Source organism: Gopherus flavomarginatus, chromosome 8 (genome assembly GCF_025201925.1).
Source record: "Gopherus flavomarginatus isolate rGopFla2 chromosome 8, rGopFla2.mat.asm, whole genome shotgun sequence".
Taxonomy (NCBI): domain Eukaryota; kingdom Metazoa; phylum Chordata; order Testudines; family Testudinidae; genus Gopherus; species Gopherus flavomarginatus.
Window position 1 is genome coordinate 98,664,730 of NC_066624.1, and position 23,438 is coordinate 98,688,167.

Here is a 23,438-nt window from a genome sequence, read left to right on the forward strand (position 1 = left end):
GGTCAGTGTGGATAGCTCTCTCTCCAAAAATATCCCCTCAATGTGCAGCAGCAGTCAAAAAAGCTAACAGAAGGTTGGGAATCACTAAGAAAGAGATAGATAATAAGACGATATATTACCTCTATATACATCCATGATACACCCACATCTTGAATACTCCATGCAGAGTATTCACCCCCTCTCAAGAAAAAGATATATTGGAACTGGAAATGGAAAAGGACAACAAAAATGATGAGGGGTATGGAATAGCTTCCATGTGAGGAGAGATTAATAATACTTACGCCTGGGCTACACTAGAAGTGGGGTTTGAACTAAGATACTTCAGCTACGCGAATAGCATAGCTGAAGTCGAAGTTGCATATCTTAGTTCGACTCACCTGGCTGTCCTCACAGTGGCGAGTTGGCTGCCACAGCTCCCCCATCGACTCCACTTACTCCTCCTGCTGAGGTGGAGTATGGGCACTGATTAGCCAATCGATTTATCGCATCCAGACAAGACACGATAAATCGATCCCCAATACACTGAACACTACCTGCCAATCTGGCAGCTAGTATAGATGTACCCTGGGACTTTTCAGGCTGGAAGAGACAAGTAAGGGGGTGTAGGATAGAGATCTATGAAATCATGCCTTGTGGGGAGAAAATAATGTGTTATTAACCCTTTATTAATAGGCAAGTTTTTTTTTTTTTAAAAAAGTATTTCCTCATACTATGCACAGTCAACCTTTGGAACTCTTTGCTAGAGGATGTTGTGAAGGCCAAGACTATAACAAGACTCAAAAAAGACAACTAGATAAGTTCATGGAGGATAGGTCCCTCAATTGCTATTAGCCAGGCTGGTGGTCCTAGCCTCTGTTCGCCAGAAGCTGGGAATGGACGGATGGATCACTTGATGACTACCTGTTCACTTGCTCTGAAGAACCTGGCATTGGCCACTGATCTAACCAAGTACAACCATTCTTATGATGCCTCTGTGCAGTATGTCACCCTGTTTGTCTGTTACATTAGAAGCAATGGATTAGTAAAACCTTGCTTCTCTCCTAATTGGAGGAAACAGAAATCTATAAGGAGCATGATTGCAGCATCCAGCAAGCCATCACCGTTCTTTCTAAACTATCATTCAGTTTGTGAGGAAAGTATTTTTCCAACATCAGCAAAGCTTTACACTTACTCACATACTAATAGTAATTCCTGATGAAAGCAGGTTCTTATATCATGCCCATCACCATGGTATTTCTTTATTCTTGGAGAAATTTACAATATACACAACATGTCAAGAAATAGTCGCTATAAAATGTTACAGTTTGATTTTATTTCTTTTGACAAGAAAGTCAGCACTTCCACCCACCCCCAATACAACTTTGACAAGCCCTTCTAGTTTTAAAAAAAATAAAAAATGTTTTTCAAATAGAATGAACAAATGTATTGCTAAAGGCAGTGAATAAAAATAAAAGATATTTCAAGACTGGACCTTAAGTTTAGCTTCCACTATCTCCCTTGCTGTAACTAAAAGTCAAATGTGCAAACATTTCATAGAAACATTTAGCCAGCGTCATCATCTAAATGTTAAAGGGCCTTCTTTCAATCATCTTTTGTAAGCCAAACAAACTTCCCTTACTCTTAGTAACTGAAAACTTCACTATTACACAAATGAAAGATGTACAGTTATACCTTTCAAGTTGTTGGTTTTATGACTTTAAATATTTATTCTACAATATATGAATATTTGAATCCTTCCAGCTGATAGACCTAATGGTTATTTGCTCACTTATCCCTAAAACTAGATACAACAACTTACAGGGTGTTTTCTTTTTGCTATGATTAGTAAAATGTCATTGCATAAATAAGGTAAGTAAAACCTCTTCTCTTCCCTCTCCCTTCTTAAAAAAAATACATTGACTAGTACTCAGTATGTTTATAATATAGAATAATTTGAGAATAATGGGGTATCATTTATTTTACAGCAATATGCGGCAAGCATTTAAACTAAGCAAGAGAGTTTTTAAGTTTACACTGGTTATTTACCACAATACAGAATCACCCTCAAAAGCCAAATAATTTAGGGTTAGACTACAGATGTCTAAATGAGACCCAAGAAGCTCTAAATGGACTGTGCAAAACTAAAATTCCACCATATGCTCAGCATAATATATTCAATATAAGATTTATACCTTCATTAAAATTGTCTTGATACATAAAATTCAATGCGATACCTAACAGCCTTAGTAGTAAGGACATACTGAATCTTCTTTTCCAAACCTGAATTCTTGTAACAAACTATATTCTAATTATTCAACAAAGTGTTTTATTGAATTTTGAAGCCCATATTTTAACATGCTTGACTTCAGTAAACCTACTCACTACAATAGTTTGACCTAGTCCCAAATGTGATTCTTTTACAGATTATGTAGAATACAGTATTCTGAGACTATACAGACTGTGCACCATCTTGGGAAAGCTACAGGCTACTATGGATCAGAAAAACCCTGTAAGAGACTTGCAAGCAGTTACTGTTAAAATAATGAACTTCAGCCCTGAGAACAATGCATTCAAATCATGGCTCAACTGGCAATAGTCTAGTTGAAAAGCAACCCTATCAAGCAAAAATTAAAAGGGTCCATTTAAGTTGTTAAATAATATTTACCAACACTCGAGGCAAAAAGCAGCCTACAGTATATTTAAACAATTTAAAAAGACAAGAACCCTATAGAGACTGGTGCCATAAAAGTGTAACAGTAAGTGAAAATATTTCCTACACCCTCTAGTTTTCCACCTTTTAATTTAGGGAATTGCAGCAGCTGCTAAGAGTTTGCAGTTTTCATGTTCTGGTAGCAGCAGGTTAATAAAACCTTAAATTCAGAAGCTAGTAGTATAAACCAGATAAATAGATGAGATCTGCTTTAAAGTGAAGCTTTGAGAGGAAGAAATTCACCCTCATGGTGTTTCTGACAGAGATTTCAGGAAGATGCAGCAGTTTAAATTGCTACTAGTAGCAAATTTAAGGTTTATGTAACTATGACTATTGACAGTAAGCTGAAATAAGCTTGCTATTAAAGAAATGGCTCAAACATTGGTTTTAAGTTTAGTAAAACATAATACTGTAACTGAACTGATGAAGTGTCCAAGATACTAGTAACAGATTAATTATTAGATCATCATACATATGGAATTGCCTGGAGAAAGTTACTTTCATAGATATCAAAATGTCGTATAAAGGTGGATAAGCAATAAGTATTTAGTTATATGCAAGACTGCTACAGAACCAGGCAACAGAACGAACTCTTGCTTGGAGAAGTACTGCCATCTCAAACCTACATTTTGAAGAACTGCAGGCGGTGGTTAGTAGAACTGCCTTTTAGCCTTAAGAAAACTCTCAATGAAGAGACTCCTTTGAGATACCTAGTCCTACACTTTTTGGACACATTTGTGGATGAGCTGCATCCAACGTCCGATTGCACCAAATGTTTTAGTTGCATATATGACCTTTAAAATTGTACCAACACAGTAAGATGCTACACTAGTTGAATTTGTCCAGCCTTTGAACTATATTTTAATATAGTTTAGCAGCCAGAACTTGCATTAGCTTGGTTGTGTCAGTGCTAGACATCCTACCTGGTTGCAGGCACCTAATCTTGCCCTTAAGACCAGGTCCAGAGGCACTGGTTTTTATTGACCCACACCATGAGATACTGAAACATAGCAAGCACTGCTCCTCCCTCCTACCCCACTCACCACACACTCCACTTCCTGGTAGGGTACAGGAAGACAAGAAGAGTATTGAGGTTTAGCTCTTAAGAGAGCACTATAGTTTACGCAGGTTTCAGCCTGTAATAGGGTGCAGAGCCTTGTTTTAAGAATCAAGTTTATTGTTGCATACGAAACAAGGTGCTATTTAGGAAGTTCAATCACAATGCCCTGTAAGCAAGGCAGAAATATGTAGTGATACTTGACTGCTGTAAGGATAGTTACAGTACATTGTGCTTTGAGATGGATTAGGTAGCTATTTATTGCTAGCCTGAGCTGCATGATGCTTGTCCCCTTCTATCATGGTATACTAGGCACATGCATACCTTCAGTGTGTCGATTTTACTTTTCATCACTCAGGTTCACTGTAGTCTACTATGATGTAGACTAGGTTTCACATACAAGTTCAGCTTATAAAATAGTCGCTCTGCTCCAACCTCTTTAGTAAGTTGGAGAGTTCCTACTGCTAAGTTAAATCTATTTTAAGATAGTGTATAGTAGCATGAAGTCATGGCTCCTGCAGCCAATGAAAGATAGAGATTATGAACACTGTATGTTTTGCAAGGGCAGCATTCCAAGTATTTAAATCGTCCCAAGTTAGTCAATAGCCATTGGAGCTTAAGGCAACTTTATAAAGCGGTTCATTAGAAGTAGGCTTGGAAGGACAGATTTTTAATCTGTCGGTAAATATCCATTTGACCATGCTCACAAACCAACTAAAATGTCTACACTGATAAACAAAATGTACAGAAAAAAATGCTGCTTGAGAACTTAGTTTGATTTAGGGACATCTAACTGCAGATTTTGATACATGAGGTTGGCCATTTGCGTTTTAGAGATTTATAATTAACTTTGAATCAACATCTGTCATTAAGTAGACATCTCACCCTGCTCCCAAATTTCCTACAACTGAAATATAGATTTGGATAAAAATGTTTAATATAAAAAACAAATCTAGTTCTGCTAAGCCCCATTATAGGAAAATGTGACTTGACGTTTAAGCCATGAACTAGTCTGAGAACAAATTTATAATAGAATGAAATTCATATGTAAGAACACCATACAGAAAGCACACGATGCTAAGTTAGTGACAATTCTAGCAGTTTTGCAGAGCCTCTCATGTTTGCCATTAATAAGTTAATGAAAGCATGCCTAAATACACATTTTTAAATGAGTCAGGAACAATTGCTGTGTTGATGGCAACCCTATGTAGCTTCTGCCATGTTTATTTCTAGAACAGTTACATGTAGTAACTTAATACTACTCCTATATTTGAGCCATTATGTTTTATATTGGGTCTGCTGGGCTTATATTTTACTTTTATAAATGCAAATTTTTGTATTTGAAGTTAGGTTTCCTTTATACAAGAAAAAGATGTGCATTTAAATTCCAATGCTACAATTCATTTTCAAAAAAGTGGTCAAAAACCTATACTCCTTGTGCTACAAAATCAAAGTAGTTAGAACCTGAACATTTACACCTAACACTGGAAGCACTGCAAGAGATTCCTGTGGAGTTAAGTCACTCCTTTTTATAGTTTCAGATAATACAATAAGAGCAACTGAACTGCATTTTTCTATTTTTATTATTTTTTAAGTCTGACAAAGGCCTCAAGTGAAAGTCTGTCACTTTAACATCTAATCCCACCTATTTTTGCACCTTTAATCTGGCTATGTAACATCCAACCAACATTCTGGCTGCCAGCCTACATCAAAGGCAGATTTTGACATTTTATAAAGTTACAATAAGCAAGCCAACAAGTTGGCAAAGGGAGATTATAACAAGAGGTAATACAGTTAGTTGCACATGGCCACCAGGACTTTTGTCAAGCTAACTGGCATTTTTTTAATCACTTGAGTTTCATGGTCTAAGAAATGTGATCAGCACCCACAATTCAGTGAGAAGTCCAATACAAAAGATATTAATGTTTAAGTTAAAACAATTCTATAATATGTCAGTTCTAGCTAAATTTTATGGCAAAAAACTAAATACTATTTATGTTCTAGGTTAATTTATAATCCTAGATACCATCTACTATCTTATCTAAAATCCCCTGAATACTGTACATTGTCTGTTCACACAGAAAAACATGTTTTGCCCAAACAAATAAAATATACCTGCTAATGAATGAAACCATCAGGTTTCTTGGACCCATGAACTGAAACCTACAGGCATGTTAGTTACACAATTCACAAGGAATTAAAACCTCAGTGATTATGAAAATTGCCAGTCAGCCTGCAACACTAATCCAGAATCCAGCACTATTTTGAAACAATCCAAAAATAAATGAGGTTGCTTGTGAAGGCCATAGCTTTGGTGACAATCAGAACCAAATTTTAAGATCTGTGGTTTGTCTGGACCTGAGCAATTGCTCGAGCCTGGAGATTCCATTTATTTGCAGGGCTTTATGGCTACAGCATATTCTTCACTCATTGCACACATGACTGACACCTAGAAGACAAAAGAAACATTAAAAATGTATGGATAACTTAATCACAAGAGACTTAAAACAATGTGATAAAAGGTACCCCACTGAAAACTAACGTTGGAGGGACTTCTATCCTACTTCCTCTTATTGAGGAAGTAGCATAACTGCAGACAACATGGAAATCTATTTACTCTGTCTTTAATACAGAACGTTTTCTACACCTGGTCATTCCATCGGTGATCGCTCTCTGGATATGCATCCCTTTCTTTGCCCTGCTGTTTGGTCATCTGTTAGTGACTGGCAGCTCTAAGTTCTTCTCTCATAGCAGATGTTAGAGACAGCTAGACCTATCTATACTAAAACCCTTTTAGTGGAGATGCAGTTTATACTTGCGAGAGCGTGCTTTTGCTCATGTAAGATGGATTTCCATTAGAGCTTTTACCTTTACAGCTTTGTTGGGTAATGGTGTAATCCCCCCCTCGATGCTCTGAGCCCACACCACTATGCCATCAAAACTGAAGTTTAGACCAGGCCTCAACTTGGCTTGTAATTTCTAGTTTGTGGAACAGCAAAGAGTCTGGACACATGCAAACGCACCTGAGGTGAGAACCAGCAAGCTTTCTATCAACCACAGAAGGGAGACCACTGTTAATTGCCTGAGCTGGGCTATTAAGGTTCATTTCAAAGTAGCTATGCTCCTAAATTTGGTAGGAAGGAGTTTGAGTGTGGGAAACTGGTATTCTCACAATCTGAATTTGGAAGCCTAAGACCAGGACCATTCTTTATCAGACTCTTATGGAAAGTCTAGACACCCTTTAAACTTGCCCTTTAGTGGCACCTTGATTGTTTGTTCTTACCTGTACGTCTTCACCTGCATTGTACTTCCCCTCTATTTCTTTGCCTAGTTCACCTTCTGGCAGCTTCAGATCCTCACGAACATCACCGCTTTCTGTCAGCAGAGAGAGGTAGCCATCCTGAATACAGATCAGCTACAGGGAGAAGTTAGTTTTTAGAACATTCATACTGCTAATTTGTCTGAACAGCAAGATTTGCTAGTTTGTATTAGTTCAGTGTATCAAATATTGAAATTAGGCCATCCTGTTACTTGCTGCTTCTAATATCACAGTAGTTTGCAGACAGATTCTGCATTAGTCATGTTCATTTTTTTGCCTAATCAGAGTGCAAATCATGACCTTTGACAGTTTTAAATGACCTTTCAAGAGAAGGGATTGAAAGCTATTAGCTTCTGCTAAGCTAAGTTGCACATTTATTTTCAGTGGTCATGTTATTAAGCACAGGGGTAATAGTGTCCTGGATGGTAGCACAACTACAAAATAAGCTGACTTGTGGTGGTCTAGAGATACTCTCTAAATCATCATCAGATTCCACTTATCTGAATGAACCACTGCAGTGGTTTTTAACTCTAGCTCTTAAGGGCTGCTGTACAAGGCACACATAAGGTGAGTCAGGAAGAAAATCTGACTGCCATTTTCTGTATGAAAGTTAATCTATTTCTAATTTTTGAATGGTAATAGTTAAGAAAATAACTAGCTTTGGACACCAAAAGGCTGAATTTCTCCTAAGAGTGCATCACATAGGCTATATGAACTTTCATAACAGATCTAGAGAGGGCATTACTTCTCAGTAACTTCTTAGAGGGACCTCTAAGTGAAGCTAAAGAACCAAGACAGTAGTCCTAAAAATACAAGTGGGAAGCTCAAGTGCTATAAAATTGTGATTTAGTACTTGCTATGTAGAACCAACAGCTCTGAAGAACAGTTACTATCCAGAACATGTACACTACAGGCTGCAGAATACATGATGCACACCAGGGCAATAAAGAAGAGTCCACCTTGATTAGGAGGTTTAGTATTAGTAATCTAACCATGTGACCTTGAACTGGCCAATACATACTAATTGAGGACATCATTTCATCTGGACAGAAATCAACTAGTGACTTTAAGATGAACTCCACCATATTTTTCTACCATTCTCCATAACTCATTACTTCAGAGTGATCCACCTTTTGACTTCATTTGCACCAAGTTAGCTGACAATTTCTAGCGTTCCTAACTCAGTGCACTCTGAATTCACAGCTGTTGCTTCACACAGACTAAAAGCCTTAATAGAAGTGATAAGGCTAGAAACTTGACTATCCTAAGATGTTAATTATGTTATGGAGAAGTGAAAAGCAGACTGGCAGGTGGCAGAGATTTGAAGTCTGGCTGATTTGTCAGCATCCTTCTAACACTTCAAAAAAAGTTAACAGGAAATTTGTGAACCAGTTCCCCATATCTACATTTCTCAATAGTGTTCAGGAGCATCAGAATGACTTTGGAGCAATGTCATCTAAAAAGGTTCAAGTCAGTTTCAATTCAAAAGAAGTTCAATAGGCAGAAACAGATACAGCCAAGAGTAAATGTGCTGCTCTAAGGAAGTCCAGAAGTTATACCCAAGATTGTCTTTACTACAGGGGCTGGGAAAGACTCTTTCCCATCCTCCTGTATATAACCATTCTCCTTTCCCCATTATAGTCATATCATCATCTTGTACTCCCTGACAGCATAATAAAGGTATCATCCTAGAATTCAGGACAAAATTTTAGAGTTCACTGCTAGTATGCTCAATAAGGGAGCAATAACTACCCTCAGAAGAGAAAGAAAAAAGGGTCTGAAGTGGAAGAAGCAACTTTTTTTAGTTTAAGCTAGCTAAAAAATTATGACATGCAGTTTAGGAGTAGAGCTCAGTTACTATAAGTAAATTAAATTGGTCATTATGGCAACAGTAAGGAAGCTGCCTAATAGCACCATCGGTAAACAGACTCACTTGATAGTCATTCCTCTTGATATTTGGAACATCCATGTTATGAGTGGATGGGCAGATATCTTCATATTTTTTGCCAGTGAATATATCAATACCAACCAAATGAACCTGCAAGAACAGAAGTAAAGAGCAATTAGTTTTTCTCCAATTAGGATCAGTCACTGGCAGCCCATTGTTCAAGGCAACAGTTTAAGTTTCTGGTTCAGTTTACATATCAAACCAATTCCACTTGAATGGGAGGCGCAAGAATTTCAGTCCAAGAGTTTATGGGTAACCTGAAAAAGTTCTGCTTGTACCCTTCCCTCCACCCCCACCCCCGGTCACATATGAAGATTGTCTGAACCATTTGTCACAAAGGCGGACTGTAAGAAAATAAGAGCCTTGGTATCCCAGTTCTACAGTGATAGCACTAGATTTGAGACTAACGCTATGTTGGTTAGGAGTGTGAAAAAATTCTCACTCCTAACTAGTATAGCAATGCCAAAAGGTCTCTTTTCCCAAGCCCAGTGTAAAAAAAAGCGTGTGCTGGTATAGATATATACTTACCTTGGGCCAGGCCTCAAAAAGGAGAGGGAAATGGGATTTAAGCTCTTCTCCCCTAGTATTAGGGGCATTTCTAGAAACTCCCCAGTACTGCCAACACCAAAATAACCTATTCACAAGTCTTTTTGCTATGGCCTTAGACATATTTGTGCTGCTACATGTCTATGCTAAGACTCCCACGATTGCCAGACTGAGCTGAACTAGTATTACCACAATGAAATGTAGACTAAACTCTGGTATAAACCAGGCTATCAACTGTTAACTCCAACTAAGGAGTCTCTGTCCACCCTCTTAAACATCAGAATCTGGGCTGTTTCCAGGTCACTTAACTAAGAGACCCCAACCAACAAGGTGGTTACCTGCCCTTCTCTTTATTTCGGTAATTATTTCAGGGCATCTTAGCTGCTGGTAGGCACGGAAGACATTAAAACTAGCTTTAAGAACAGTTTCTAGAGAAAGATACTAACCCAAAGGTATGTCTACACTATGGCCTCTACAACTGCACAGCTACCACAGCACTGCTATAGTACCATAGCACATATGCTCCCTGCATCATCAACAGAAAACATTTTCTATTGATATAGGTAATCCAACACACAGCATTGACTGATGTAGCCAGTCTACCTAACAAGATGTAGACCAAGCCTGAGGATATGATTAGAACTTTTTAGAGCTATGAGTGTGTGTCCCCCACAAATAAACCCACATCTCTCCTTACTGCTCCCAGGGGTGGGTGTGAGTCTCAGTTTTTTTTTTTTTTTTGGGTACCTTTAGTTAATTGCTATTAGCCTCTGGTGTTTAGATGACAGACATACCATAGGCTTCTACTTCAAGGTAGGAAGCGTAGTGAAGACTTAAGTACTCAATTAGCATATAGTAAAAGCCAAGTATTTGTCACCTAGAACAGAGGCAAGGGAGTGTCTACACCAGCCTTCAAAAACCACATCAGTTAATTGCTAGTTAGCTAAAGAGACAAGAATCTAAGTGAAGCCATATCAAGGACTAGTGCAAACTATGTCTACTTAGTCAAGCCATTTAGATGGTCTCAGAAAGTGAGTGAGTGTGTGTGTGGGGGGGGGGGCAGGGTGCTGCGAGAGAAGGAGGAGGAGACAGGGGAGACTCTTCCACACTGTACTGTACCTTAATTCTAGATTCTTGTCTAAGTTAGGATTTGGAAAAAAGTCTATTATGGGTTATATTGAGTCCTTTAATATGTCAGAGGCACCTCCAGTTATCTACAGTAGGCTGTTAATATGCATTACTCAAACACCTTCCAAATCATTCTTTAAGCAAAGGCTAATTTGTAATCCCTCCACCTTCTCAGAGCACTTCCATCAAGTCCATAAACTCTAGTTCATCCCCATGTAAATTTCAAGATTCCTCAAGCAAAAGGCATAAGTGGGATCTTGTCTTGACTATTACCCCCACTGTTTCTCACTTGCTGTAGAGTTGGGATTGAACAGTACAAAAAACTTGCTCTGAGGCACAGGCACACTGGTATTATGTACATCATAATTCCATAACTGGAAGGACTAGAAATGTATCTAAGGATTTGACAGGTGATTTGTGCAGTGTGTGTATAATTTATTTTTAATATACATGTACATTTATATAAATCCAAGTAATTGAGGGAGATCTTCAAGCCCAAAAGCAAAGGTATGAGTGTGCCAATCTTGTTTACCTTGGCATGACCGTGCTTGCCAGTCTTAGAGGTCGACATTTCAACAATTTTGCAAGGACGTCCCTTGAGCACGACGAAGCCGTTCTTGCGCAGCGCGGAGCATTGCATGGGGTAGGTGGAGGACGCACCTGCATCTCCAGTCGTGAAGTCAATCTCATCGGCCATGGTGCGCTGGGTCCGTTAATGGGTACCACTAGAGAATAAGGAGAAGAGGCAGCTTTTACCAGCAACCAGAGAGCTGAGAGACACGTGGGGGGAGGGTCCCAGAGCTCGGGCTGCAATCCGAGCACTTACACCGCAATTAAGCAGCCCCTTAGCCCGGGCCAGCCGCGGGAGCTGAGCTGCAGCGCACGTGTCCTGCCTTAGCGCCGAGCTGCGCCCAGGCTGGCGGGGCGCGAGGCGGGCTGCTGGCTGCCCGGGCAGCCCCTCAGCTGGACACGGTCCGCCTGCCCCGGGCCGGCCAGCGGCGCGAGGGAGGCCTCCAGGCCCTGCTCACGTGCCTGCGGCAACGCCGCTGCAGCGCCCGGCCGGAGCGCGGAGACAGAGCCGCCCTTGCCTCACACACCGTGCGGGGGGGGGGGGGGCCGAGAACCCCACGCCGAGCCCAACCCCCTGGGGAGGGTGAAGGGCCCTAACCTCCCACGGGGCTCCCGGCTCAGAGTGGGGCGGCCCGACCCCGCGCCGGCAACTCCCGCGCCCGGGCGCGGCGCGCGCCAGGCCCAGCCCGGCTCTTACCCGCCGATTGGAAACGGAGCGTCGCTCGCTGCGCACACGCGCCCGGCCTCTAGCGCTACGGCAGCCGGGACAGGGAGACAAGGCAGAGCCTCACGCGCACTCCTCTACTCCCCCGCCCACCCCCTTCCGCTTTGTACCCGCGGACGCAGCTCTCATTGGCTGCCAGGAGGTCATGTTAGGCGGGGCTCTGTGTGCCTCCGCCCCTTCCATGTGACTCAGCGCGCACAAACTTCCGGCTCACCCGCGCCTCGCGCCCCGCCCCTACCGTGACGATTCACCGCCGCTCAACATTGGTTGGAGGCTGACCACGTGGTACGGAAAGTTCAACTTTCCCCCTCCTCGATCCGCTCCTCCTCCACATGCCTTAAAGCAACGGCACTTCCGCTTGGGGCGTCTCTCTAACCGGAAACAGGTTTGCCCACAGGCGTATGGCGATGATCCGCGTCTCCCCTACTATGGAAAGCGGCTTGGGTCACAATACCGCCTCCACCCCACCGCCCTCCGCCGCACCAGCAGCTTGTTACATGACGGTGGCGGCCATTACTACCGAGGCAACTTCAAAGCGTGTAAAGGGGCCGTTTTGGTGCTTGCCCGCTGTAGGCAATCCACAGTGGCAGTGCCCCCAGGCAAGGCCCCTGAACCCTAGGGGTGGTGCGCACTGTGCCTGCTGCTCCCGGGGAGGCCATGCAGCCCGCCCCTGCTGTGAGGGCTGTCCTTCCTTTGGTGCTACACGTCCTGGCGGGGCGACTCCCCTTACAGCCTGCCAGGGGGGCACGGTCTGTGGGGCTGTGGCATGTAGGGTCGCCAAAGTATTTAAAAAATAAGGGGTTGTTTCTTAGCAGCCCTGTACTACTCCTCTTCCTGATTATATCATTAGTATTAGTAAATACAACAAGAAGTCCTCAAACTTATTATTATTAGTATTAATAATAAGCAGTACTCACCTACATTCACCAGAGTATTTCTTGCTCCTTTTTGCAGCACTCAGCAGTTCCTGATCTTGTACAGAGATGAAAAGATAAGGGACATTCCTTGTAATAAGGGACTGTTGGCAACCCTAGACATAACTGGCATGTCCCCCCACCACCTATGAAACACCAGGCCTGGAGTGAGCCTCTCACCTTACATTCCACCCTTGCCTCATTTCAGAGTTTAGTAGCCAAATCCACAGAGCACTAGCTCAGAAGCAGCTATCGCTCACCCAACAGAGAGAGACGGTGGGCCAGAGCTGACCAGGCTGACTTTACCACACTGCCTTTCAGAGAAATGGGCCAAAGTATGCTTGTCTAACTTATGCTATGTGGAGCTTTGTCTCTTTCTAGTGGTTAGATGCATACAAAGGTTTATGAGTCTGCTACTACCACCATCCTAATGTGCACTATTGTTGTGCTCTAGTAAAGGTTTATGCTTTGAGACCCCAGGTTCAGGTCCCATAGCAGAGTGAAGAATGGGTATTGTTATATTTGCTATGCTCTTTCTAACTACTAGGTCGTACTCTGCAAACAGAAACAGGAACAGAACCCAGGAATCCTGCTACCCGACATTCTAATGCTGGTTCACAAATAAAAAACAACAAGGAGTCCTTGTGGCACTTTAGAGGCTAACAAATTTATTTGTGCATAAGCTTTCATGGGCTATAACCCACTTCATCAGATGCATGGAGTGGAAAATACAGTAGGCGGGTATAAATATACATCATATGAAAAGATGGGAGTTGCTTTATCAAGTTGGGGGGCAGTGCTAACAAGGTCAATTCAGTTAGGGTAGATGTGGCCTATTCTCAACAGTTGACAAGAAGGGGTGAGTATCAACAGAGGGAAAATGATTTTTTGTAGTGACCCAGCCACTCCCAGTCTTTATTCAGGCCTAATTTAATGGTGTCGAGTCTGCAAATTAATTCCAGTTCTGCAGTTTATTACTGAATTCTATTTTTTAAGTTTTTTGTTGAAGAATGGCCACTTTTAAGTCTGTTATTGAGTGTCCAGGGAGACTGAAGTGTTCTTCTAATGGTTTTTGAATGTTACAATTCTTGATTTCTGATTTGTGTCCATTTATTCTTTTGCGTAGAGACTGTCCGGTTTGGCCAATGTACATGGCAGAGGGGCATTGCTGGCACATGATGGCATATATCACATTGGTAGATGTGCAGGTGAGCGAGCCCCTGATGGTGTGGCTGATGTGATTAGGTCCTATGATGGTGTCTCTTGAATAGATACATGGACAGAGTTGGCAATGGGCTTTGTTGCAGGGATTGGTTCCTGGGTTAGTGTTTTTCTTGTGTAGTATGCAGTTGCTGGTATTTGCTTCAAGTTAAAGGGGAGCAGTCTGTAAGCGAGGACTGGCCTGTCTCCCAAGGTCTGTGAGAGTGAGATATCATCCATCAGGATAGGTTGTAGATCCCTGATGATGTGCTGGAGAGATTTTAGTTGGCGGCTATAGGTGATGGCTAGTTCCACAAATAGTTGTATTAAAACTTATTATATCCCCACTTCAGGCTACTCCTCATAGAGGATAACAGAATGCCTCCCACACCAGTCACTCCAACCTGCTGACATGTCTAGGAGGAAAAATACATTTGTTAGCTTGAGAACACAGGAATAATTATTAAAATGAATTTATATTGCAAAACATATTTAGAGATGAATTTGGGTGTTGTGTTAAATTTGTTTTGTTATTCTATTTTCAGTGTTTGTATTCTGGTTAACAGGAGCTGCCCCTTTGAGGACAAGGTGGGGCAGAGGGTGGGGTTTGAAGAAGACAGAGTAGTGTGGGGGAGGTGCCGCTTCTGTATGCAGAGATTGGAAGACTCATGAATTAGCCTGTATCTACGCTACGGGTGCCGGAGCGGCAGAGTTGCAGCTATGCATCTGTGACACCATAGCATAGACACTTCCTACAGCAACTGAAGGGTAAGTAATCTACCTCCCTGAGTGGTGGAGCAATCAACAGAAGAATTCTTCCATTGAGGTAGCCGCATTAGGGTGATCAGACGTCCCGATTTTATCGGGACAGTCCCGATATTTGCTTGTTTGTCCCGCGTCCCGACCGATGTATCCCTTCCCAAATCCCTGCCCTGGCCCCGCCTCTTCCCTAAGCACGCCGCATTCCTCCTCCCTCCCAGGCTTGCGCTGATCAGCTGCCCCCCGCACTCACCCTGCTAACTGCTCCTGTCCAGCTTCTGGCAGTGGAGGGGAGGCTTGGCGGCTTTTTTTTCCCCGTCGCAGGCTTTTTTTTTTTTTTTACTCCGCCCCTGCGTCCCGATATTTCATCTTTGTCATCTGGTCACCCTAAGCCGCATCTGTCAGCTTATCTATGGTGTGGTGGTGGGAATTTTTCACAGCCACTGAACAATGTAGTTAGGTCACTCTAAATTTTAAGTGTAGACCAGGTCTTAGCCATCTTGCTTTAGCCTAAGGGCTTATCTCTATGGGAAATTTACCAGAATAACTATGCTGATAGAATTATACTGCTATAGTTATGCTTCTACATTTCCCCATGTAGATAAGCCCTTATTCGACAGAGTGTGACCACAGCATTTGAGTTCCACATCTTGTCTGTCATGCCGCATGTCCACACTGACGCTGTATCTAATAATGAGAGATACAAAGATTTCTGGGTGTTTCTCGTGTTTCATGTGCTATTACATTCTTGCGCTGTCAGGTATGGATCCCATTCAGTCTAACAACTGGAACTGACAGATGCTGTTTTTTTTGGAGATCATGTTTCTCTGGCATGCAACTGCCAAAGCTGCTCCCAGGGGGTGATGTCACATGTTTCAAGGGTGGCTTTTTGCTCACAGAAGATAGTTGCAGCTTGCTATTACAAGCAGAAGGAGTAAAGGCCAGCACCTTGCGGACACAAGGACATGGACTTAGCTGATGTGTTTTTCTCCTGTGGAGATCAGAGCTGGATCAGGGCTACAAGCATAGAGTGGTGGGAATCCATTATGATGAAAATATGCGATGACCAGCAGTGGGCCCCAGACTTTCATACGAGGAAATCAACATTCCTTTAGCTGTGTGAGAAGCTTACCCCAATCCTTGGATTCCAGTACACCTGGATGAAAGAGGCAATAACACTCCAGAAACAAGTTGGTATTGCCCTGTGGAAACTGGAACCTTGGACTGCTGTAGATCTGTTGGTAACTGATTCAAAGATGGCTAATCCACAGTTGGCATCATGAACAGGCAATTATCACTCTACTGGTGAAAGTTGCCATAAAAAGCTGAGCAGCACTGGTATGGGTAATAGACGTCTATCTGTCTAGACACTTCCTGGCCTCTCCTTGTTGCTGTGGCCAAAAACCTCACAAACACCCCTGTGAGGTGGAATAATGCTGTTATCCTCATTTTACAGGTGGGGGACTGGCGCACAGAGAGAGTAAGTGACTTGTCCAAGCTCACCCAGCCTGTGGTGGAGCACGACATTGAACCCCGTTTACTATTATTTTTTACTTGGATTTAAGTAGAGGCCCCAGTCAGAGATCAGGGTCCAATTGTCCTATCGCCATTTAAGGGTATGTCTACATTACAAGTGCTACAGCAGTGCGGCTGTAGCACTGCAGCTATGCCACAATGGTGCTGCAGGCAGGTGTTTGCCACAGTGACGGAAGAGCTGTTTCTGTTGCTGTAGTAAATCCACTCCCTCAAGACACAGTAGGCAGGTCGACAGAATTCTTTCGTCAGTGTAGCAATATCTATAGCAGGACTTAGGTCAGCTTAACCACATCTCTCAGGGGTGTGAATTTTTGAGGGATGTAGCTAGGTCAACCTCAGTTGTTGGTATTAAAAATCAGGACTCGGATCAGGAAATCTGGGCATAAATGCCAGCTCTGTGCTGTACTATCTTTGTGACACTAGGGAACATTTTTACGGAGGTAACTGTCCATTCTAGGCAGATAAGGCCTGAGCTACACTCAGATTTTGTACAGTATAACTTACAGTTAGGGGTGTGATTTTTTTTTTTTCTGAAGTAATTATAATGGTACAACCTCTGGTATGGATGCTGTTATACCAGTACAAGTAGATGGGAATAGGCTATAGAACATTTATAGTTGTGATAAGCACATTTAACAGGTATAACTGTACCCACACTAAGGGGCTGGTAGTTAAAGTGGTGCAGACATGGTCTTGTGGGGGTGGAAAGTGAGAGCTTTATGTTGTGACGTTTCACCACGGTGCTTTGACTGTATCACAGTGATTCCTTTGAAACAACCTCCATTCCCCTCACACAATCTTAATGTGTTCCCCAGCAAGAGAAGCCTACTGAACCTCACACAAATATGAGGCAGGTTAAATGAATAAAATAGAGTAAAATATGGTTTCAGGTTCTCCAAAAACATCTGTCATCTGAGGTTGTTCCTGTGAGAATCCTCTGTTCAATGGTTTCTGCTGCACTTTACTACTTTGATCTGCAGATGGTGCCGGTGAGTTTGAACGGAAAACATCTAAAGTTAAATGTGACATTAACAGAGCCTATTTATTATGCTAGGTATTTGTAACAGGCACAGTTTGGCTAATGGTGTTGTAACAATCTTGGGGTTTATTAAATAACAAACCAGTGAATGAGAAAGGAATAAAACTTTAATAAAACAAACTGGAGAGTGTCTCTAGTGAACAGCCCTGGGCTGTTCCCAACCGCTACCCCCCTTTCCGGCCACATCTCCAAATTCCCACACTCATAACACAGTCCCTTATGAGGGAGTATCTCCAAATCACAATAGTTCATAAACATTTACATCTTCCCATTTAAAGAAAAAAGGATTAACTCTCTCTCTCTCTCTCTCTAAACAATTAACAACTATCTAATAACACATATTCAATCCTCAACCCATCTAGTACATTTCTATAAACCCAATGTCTCAACTACTTACCAGCACCTCACTGTGGAGTTAGTCTTTACCACTCACTTTCTTCTAACCCCTTCTCCAGGGAGGTTAGCAAGTCTCTGTGTGTCTTCAGGACTTTTAGGTTTTGCCTACACTAGTGCTTTTGTCGGTAAATTTTTTGTTGTGAAAAAACACCTCCCTGGCAACCTAAGTTTCACCAACAAAAGTGCTGGTGTGGGCAGCACTATGTTAGCAGGAGAAGCTGTCCTGCCAACATAGCTAACATTGCTCTTTGGGGGTGGTTTAACGATGCTGGCAACAGAGCTCTCTCTATTGCACGCAAAGAGCGGCTACACTGGAGACTTTACAGTGAGCGGCATAGCTATCACAGTACAGCTGTGCCGCAATGAGGTCCATAGTGTAGACATAGCCTTAATCTCCCACTCTTATTTCATTAGAGCCTGAGTTGTTCTCTTGTTCCTTGACAATTTCTCCTTTGTGCCTCGATGATGAAGGATCAGTCAGCTGAGAAATGCCAGAGTCCACCTCAGCTGTCAATGTGTTGGAGCTTTCTGGGATTACTCGTCGATCCCTTCGATTACATCACAATGTGTCCCCCTGGTCTGTCTGGACTACATAAGACCTTGGATTCAGCTGTTCTCTAATGATATCCCTTTGGCCCAAGTATTAAGAGAGTTGAATCCTCAGGCACATTCTATTGCCTGGGTTAAGAGATGGGAGATCATGGGCCCTTTTGTCAAAATAATATTTCTGCTTCCACTTCTGAATTTCTTTCTTCTTCTGTGTGGTTTCATTGTTATAAAATTTCAGCAGGTTAGTGTTAATTGGTAAATTGGATCTGCTCCTTCTTCCCATTAACAGCTGAGCAGCAGAAAAGCCATTCTCCAGAGGTGTATTTTGGTAAACCAATAAAGCTTTATACAAATCATCTCCATGGTTAAAGTCTTTTTTCATAAGGTTCTTTTGCGTCCATATAGACTTTTCCACAAATCCATTTTATTGGGGGTAATTTGGATTTGATATTTTGTGATGAAAATCCCAATCTATGGCAAATTACCTAAAATCTGCACTGAAAATTGTTGCCCATGATCTCTGAAGTCTTCATGTGGAATTCCGTGGTCTGGAGAAGATTCCCTTCATGTCAGCCATCACTGACTTACTATTAGTATTGTGCAGTGTGCAAATTTCTGGATACAGAAAATAATAATCTGAGACTATTAAATAATCCTTTGATTGCCAGATAAATTAGTGCTGACCTTTTGTGGAACTGGATGAGGTCTCAGTGGCTCTGCTTGATGGCATGGCTTGGATCAATCAGGAAAAGCAGTTTCCCGCCACATTAGTGATGTGAATGATCCATGGCAATACAACAACTCTTGTGTTTGTTGTCTGCATTTCTCAATTACTAAATAACCCTCGTGGGTCTTCTGTAGAATTTATTTTCAGAGATCCCACTTTTGACACCATGTAACGAGCTTGGGGTTCATTAAATAACCAACCAGTGAATGAGAAAGGAATAAAACTTTATTAAAACAAAATGGGGAGCATCTCTGGTCGTCAGCTGCACACAGCCATGTGGTGTTCCCAACCCCTGCTTCCAAGGCACATCTCCAAATTCCCACTCTCACATCACGGTCCCTTACGAGGGAGTGTCTCCAAATCACAGTGTTTCATACACATATCTTGACAGGTGTCATGGGGATAAATTCAGAACTAGAGACCTGGGGATACAGATTCATTCCAAACGAGCTAGTTGGGATAAATGGGCTAGAGAGTGTTGACACCTCCAACATTTTGCAGGCTCTGTTTAGCTGAGTTGATTGACAGCAAAATGCCAACCTATCAGCTTCATCACCCTCTATATTCTGAATCACATGTTCTTCTGATGTGGTGGATTAGTATGCAAGTACTTACTGAGGCAAAAGTGGCAATTAACTAGTCTGACATCCAACCATGAAGTTGGCGTTCATGTCCTCTAAAGGTAACAAGCAGATTTCTGTGTTTCAGTGCTAATATGTACTGCAGATGGCTATGATATTTCTCCTTATGTTGGGGGGGAAGTGCAGAAGCTTGTTTTGTGCTATTTCCTTTACAATGAATACCATAAGTACACACACACACTTTCAGAGGTGCTGACTGCTATGATGTCACAAATACTCCCATACAGCTAGACAGATGGAACCCACAGCAGAACAAGGTCTGCTAGTTATTTTTGAAATCCCCAACTCAGTTGCTTTAATGCTATTAGTAAGCCAACAGAAGTTACTTAATATTCCCCCCAACACCTAATTAAGAGCATGCCTTCTTAATTGCGATAGGAACTACATTCAGTGCAATGTATATAAATGGCTCTAAACAATAGGCTAATAGTACCATTGTGAAAAATCCAAGTGGCACCTCTTGTTGTCTGCAAACCTGTTCTCTTCAGTTAACATCTGTGAGCTGATATTTGCTGGCATACATTTTGCATTGCAAGAACTTTTTTTCACTTAAAGCAATTTCTCTGCTCTGTTGTGGCTACTAAGCAAATCGGTTTTAATGTTTTAAATGGGCCATTGCTGATTTCTAAATGAAGCTTTAATTTACTAGGCATATATCTGTCTAGATCAGCGGTTTTCAAACTTTTTGAGCTGAGCCCTCTCCTTTAGTTACAATTTTTGGTTGTGCACCCCCAATACTTGTCCCTCCCCCTCAGGTTTTCTGGGTAGGAGAAGTCAGTGAGCATGGAGGGATTGACACTGACCCATCGGCTGGGTGGCCCACTGACATGAGTCGGAGGGTGGAGGTAGCACTCCCTCCTCAAGCCCCAGTGTGTGGGTCTAGCCCAAGCCGCCTGGCATCACCACTCGCCTCCCCGAAGGTTCCTCCACAACCCCTAGGAGTGTGCACGCCACAGTTTGAAAACCTCTGATTTAAGCACATGCTTAACTTTAGTGGGTTTTGTATAAAGTTAAGCATATGCCTAACTGTTTTGCTGAATCAGGGTCTTGATCTATGCCAAATTCATGAGAACTTTCGCAAAGGAGCTCCCACTTGTACATGACTTCAGTGGGAGAGGAACACCTCAGAAAGTGCACAGCACCTCGAAGGACTGCACCCTGAATTTATAGCAGACCTGTTGACTCAGTCTCTTTTTCATCAGTTGTTTGATTCAGTCGAAAGAGGGTACCCAGTTGGAAGGAAATGGTGGAAAACAGCATGAAGTGGGGCAGAAAAATCTGCAATAGATTTATGCAAAAAATAAATTAATGGGTCCAAATGTCCTGAGCTTGTTGGATTAGGGAAATCAAGCTAATTTTAAAATCATGCTTAGAGAGTTGGAAAGTGGATGTTGTCAGCCATTTATCTGACAGAACAGTGAAGTTCTAATGGCAATAATCTCTGTGCATTAGGAAAACACCATCAAAGCTCTTGCTGACAAGATGCTTTTCCAGGGATTATTAATTATAATGTGTTATTAGCTAACTGCAGCATGGGAACATCCTTTGCATGTTAACTAAAGTGCAACAGCCATTTATCTAATAAGCATGACTTGGTCTTGTAAATGATCTTAATGATTAGCAAGTTGGTAAAACTGTAACATTTTAAGATAAACGTGATGATTGGACAAGCTGGATATCAGGAACAAGTTTAAGCCGGAACATGCAGATAAAGGGTACAAGTTCTAAGTGTCAAACTGATGTGATGAGACATCAGTAAACATGTTTCTAGATATAACAAACTCTGCAATGACCTTTTTCTTTGCAAGTCACCAGACATGGTAAAGTACACTTGCAATCGCTTGGCTTAATGTAGAACATTAACCCTACAACATAGATAAACGCTTGCACGTCATATAGTAATAATAGTCTGGTCAGCGCTGGACCACACAGTGATAAAAACAGCTTTTTCTATGCTATAGCCTGCACCAGTGCTACCCCTAGCAGAGGTGCACCCCCTGGGAATTCTGTGTCTGAAAAATCCTTGTATATACATAACCCTGTGAGTCTAGCAGGGAGTGAAATAATTTTGAATAAAACTGATCAAGGAATGTTGTTCAGGAACGGTACAAAGAGCACAGATGGGATTCCCCACCGTGATTCTGTAGCTCATGGACCGTAAAAGAATTTAGATGCTTTCCTTTGTGTCAGCATAGCTGAGAAGCTAACAAAAGTTTGCTCAGGAGCTCTGTACCAACAGATCCAAGAGTGTGTGTAAAGGTGATGCATATTCATACTGCCTGATTCACATAATGTTATCATCAGCACATGGGAAAAATAATCATACATATAGCAACGATAAGAAATGAATCTGTTGTGGGATAGTGGCTGCTACCTTTTCTGTACTCCTTCTCCAAGCCATACGGACAGTGATGCTGGCATACCAGCTGCCAGATCTTACCAAGGCTTTAAGGCCTCAGCCAAGCATTGACAAATTCGTTGCTGGAAACCAGTCCAGCTCACCTGCGTGTTAGTATAGTTCAGATGAGTATTGAACTCATAACAACAGGTTTAGTATTTAGACCTTTGTAAAATGCTTGTAAGGTGCTACATGTATTAATCCTACTTATAATGTCTGTATCCCGTGCTATAAGGTAATGCTGAAGTGTTTGGGCTATAGCTGTAATATGTTTGTTCTGAACTATGTAACTCGCCAAACAAGAAAAAACTGTACCAGGTGCAAAATGCTAAATCCCTATGAAAATGTATTACTTAGTCCCTAGGACTGTTGAAACTAAATGGGCCATGGTGGGACCAGGACTGGCGCTAGGGTTTCTCGCGCCCTAGGCGCACGGCCATTTCGCCGCCCCCCGCGCTGATCCTGCGGCTCCTGTGGAGCTGCCGCAGTCATGCCTGCGGAGGGTCCGTTGGTCCGTGGCTCCGGTGGAGCTGCTGCAGGCATGCCTGCGGGAGGTCCACCGGAGCCGTGGGAACAGCTGACCATCCACAGGCATGACTGCGGCAGCTCCACCAGAGCCACGGACCAACGGACCCTCCGCAGGCATGCCTGCGGCTGGTCAACCGGAGCCGCCTGCCGCCCCCCAGGCAAAATGCCGCCCCCTGAATAATCCTGGCGCCCTAGGCGATTGCCTAGGCTGCCTAAACGGTAGCGCCGGCCCTGGGTGGGACATCAAAATACAAATACTTTGCTAATTGCCCCTGCACACCCATGAAGAGGTTATGTGCAAAATGGGTCGTCCCATCAGCGTGAATGCTGGAAGAAGGAAATAAAGAAACCCAACAAGAACATTTTTCATCTCTTTTGCTGTCTGGATTCTGACAGGGCCGGAGCTGTGAAACAGAAGTAGAGATCCCCAGGGTCAACCTGGGGTAGCCCTAAAAGCCATTCAGAGCTGACAGATTTCTACAGCTCTGTCACCTGTTAAAACCATAGGCAGTAACTTATTTATGGATTTACATTTGCTTGCTTTAACATCGTAATAACGCTTTCATTTCTTTTCTTGGTTAATAAATACTTAATTTACCATAAGATTGGCTACAAGTGATGTCTTTGGTGTGAGATCTGAGGTACAAATTTACCTGGTCTCATGGGCCTGGAAGCAACCTGGATCTTTTGTGAACTTTGATGTACAGCTACCAACTATCTCTAAATCCAACTTTCCTGGGTGGCAAGATAGACTGGAGTACCCAAGGGGA

General features: G+C 42.4%; 1 protein-coding gene across 1 annotated transcript; it reads right to left on the reverse strand.

The window, feature by feature from the left end:
- Window positions 1–1,290: 1,290 nt before the first annotated feature.
- Window positions 1,291–12,068, reverse strand: EIF5A2 (eukaryotic translation initiation factor 5A2). The gene is made up of 5 exons (XM_050966192.1): window positions 11,956–12,068; window positions 11,220–11,412; window positions 8,999–9,103; window positions 7,030–7,161; window positions 1,291–6,195 (listed from the first exon to the last, which is right to left on the reverse strand). The coding sequence occupies exons 2-5, from the start codon at window positions 11,382–11,384 to the stop codon at window positions 6,136–6,138; spliced, it is 462 nt and encodes a 153-aa protein (XP_050822149.1). The 5' UTR covers window positions 11,385–11,412; window positions 11,956–12,068; the 3' UTR covers window positions 1,291–6,135.
- Window positions 12,069–23,438: the final 11,370 nt, after the last annotated feature.

Excerpts from the sequence above, each read along its gene's own strand:
- EIF5A2 (XM_050966192.1), bottom strand. The coding sequence starts at position 11,384 with ATGGCCGATGAGATTGACTTCACGACTGGAGATGCAGGTGCGTCCTCC. Across the intron at positions 9,104-11,219 it reads GCAAGCACGGTCATGCCAAG|GTTCATTTGGTTGGTATTGA; the intron begins GTAAACAAGATT and ends CTGTTCTTGCAG. Across the intron at positions 6,196-7,029 it reads ATGCAGGTGAAGACGTACAG|GTGTCAGTCATGTGTGCAAT; the intron begins GTAAGAACAAAC and ends TTTGTCTTCTAG.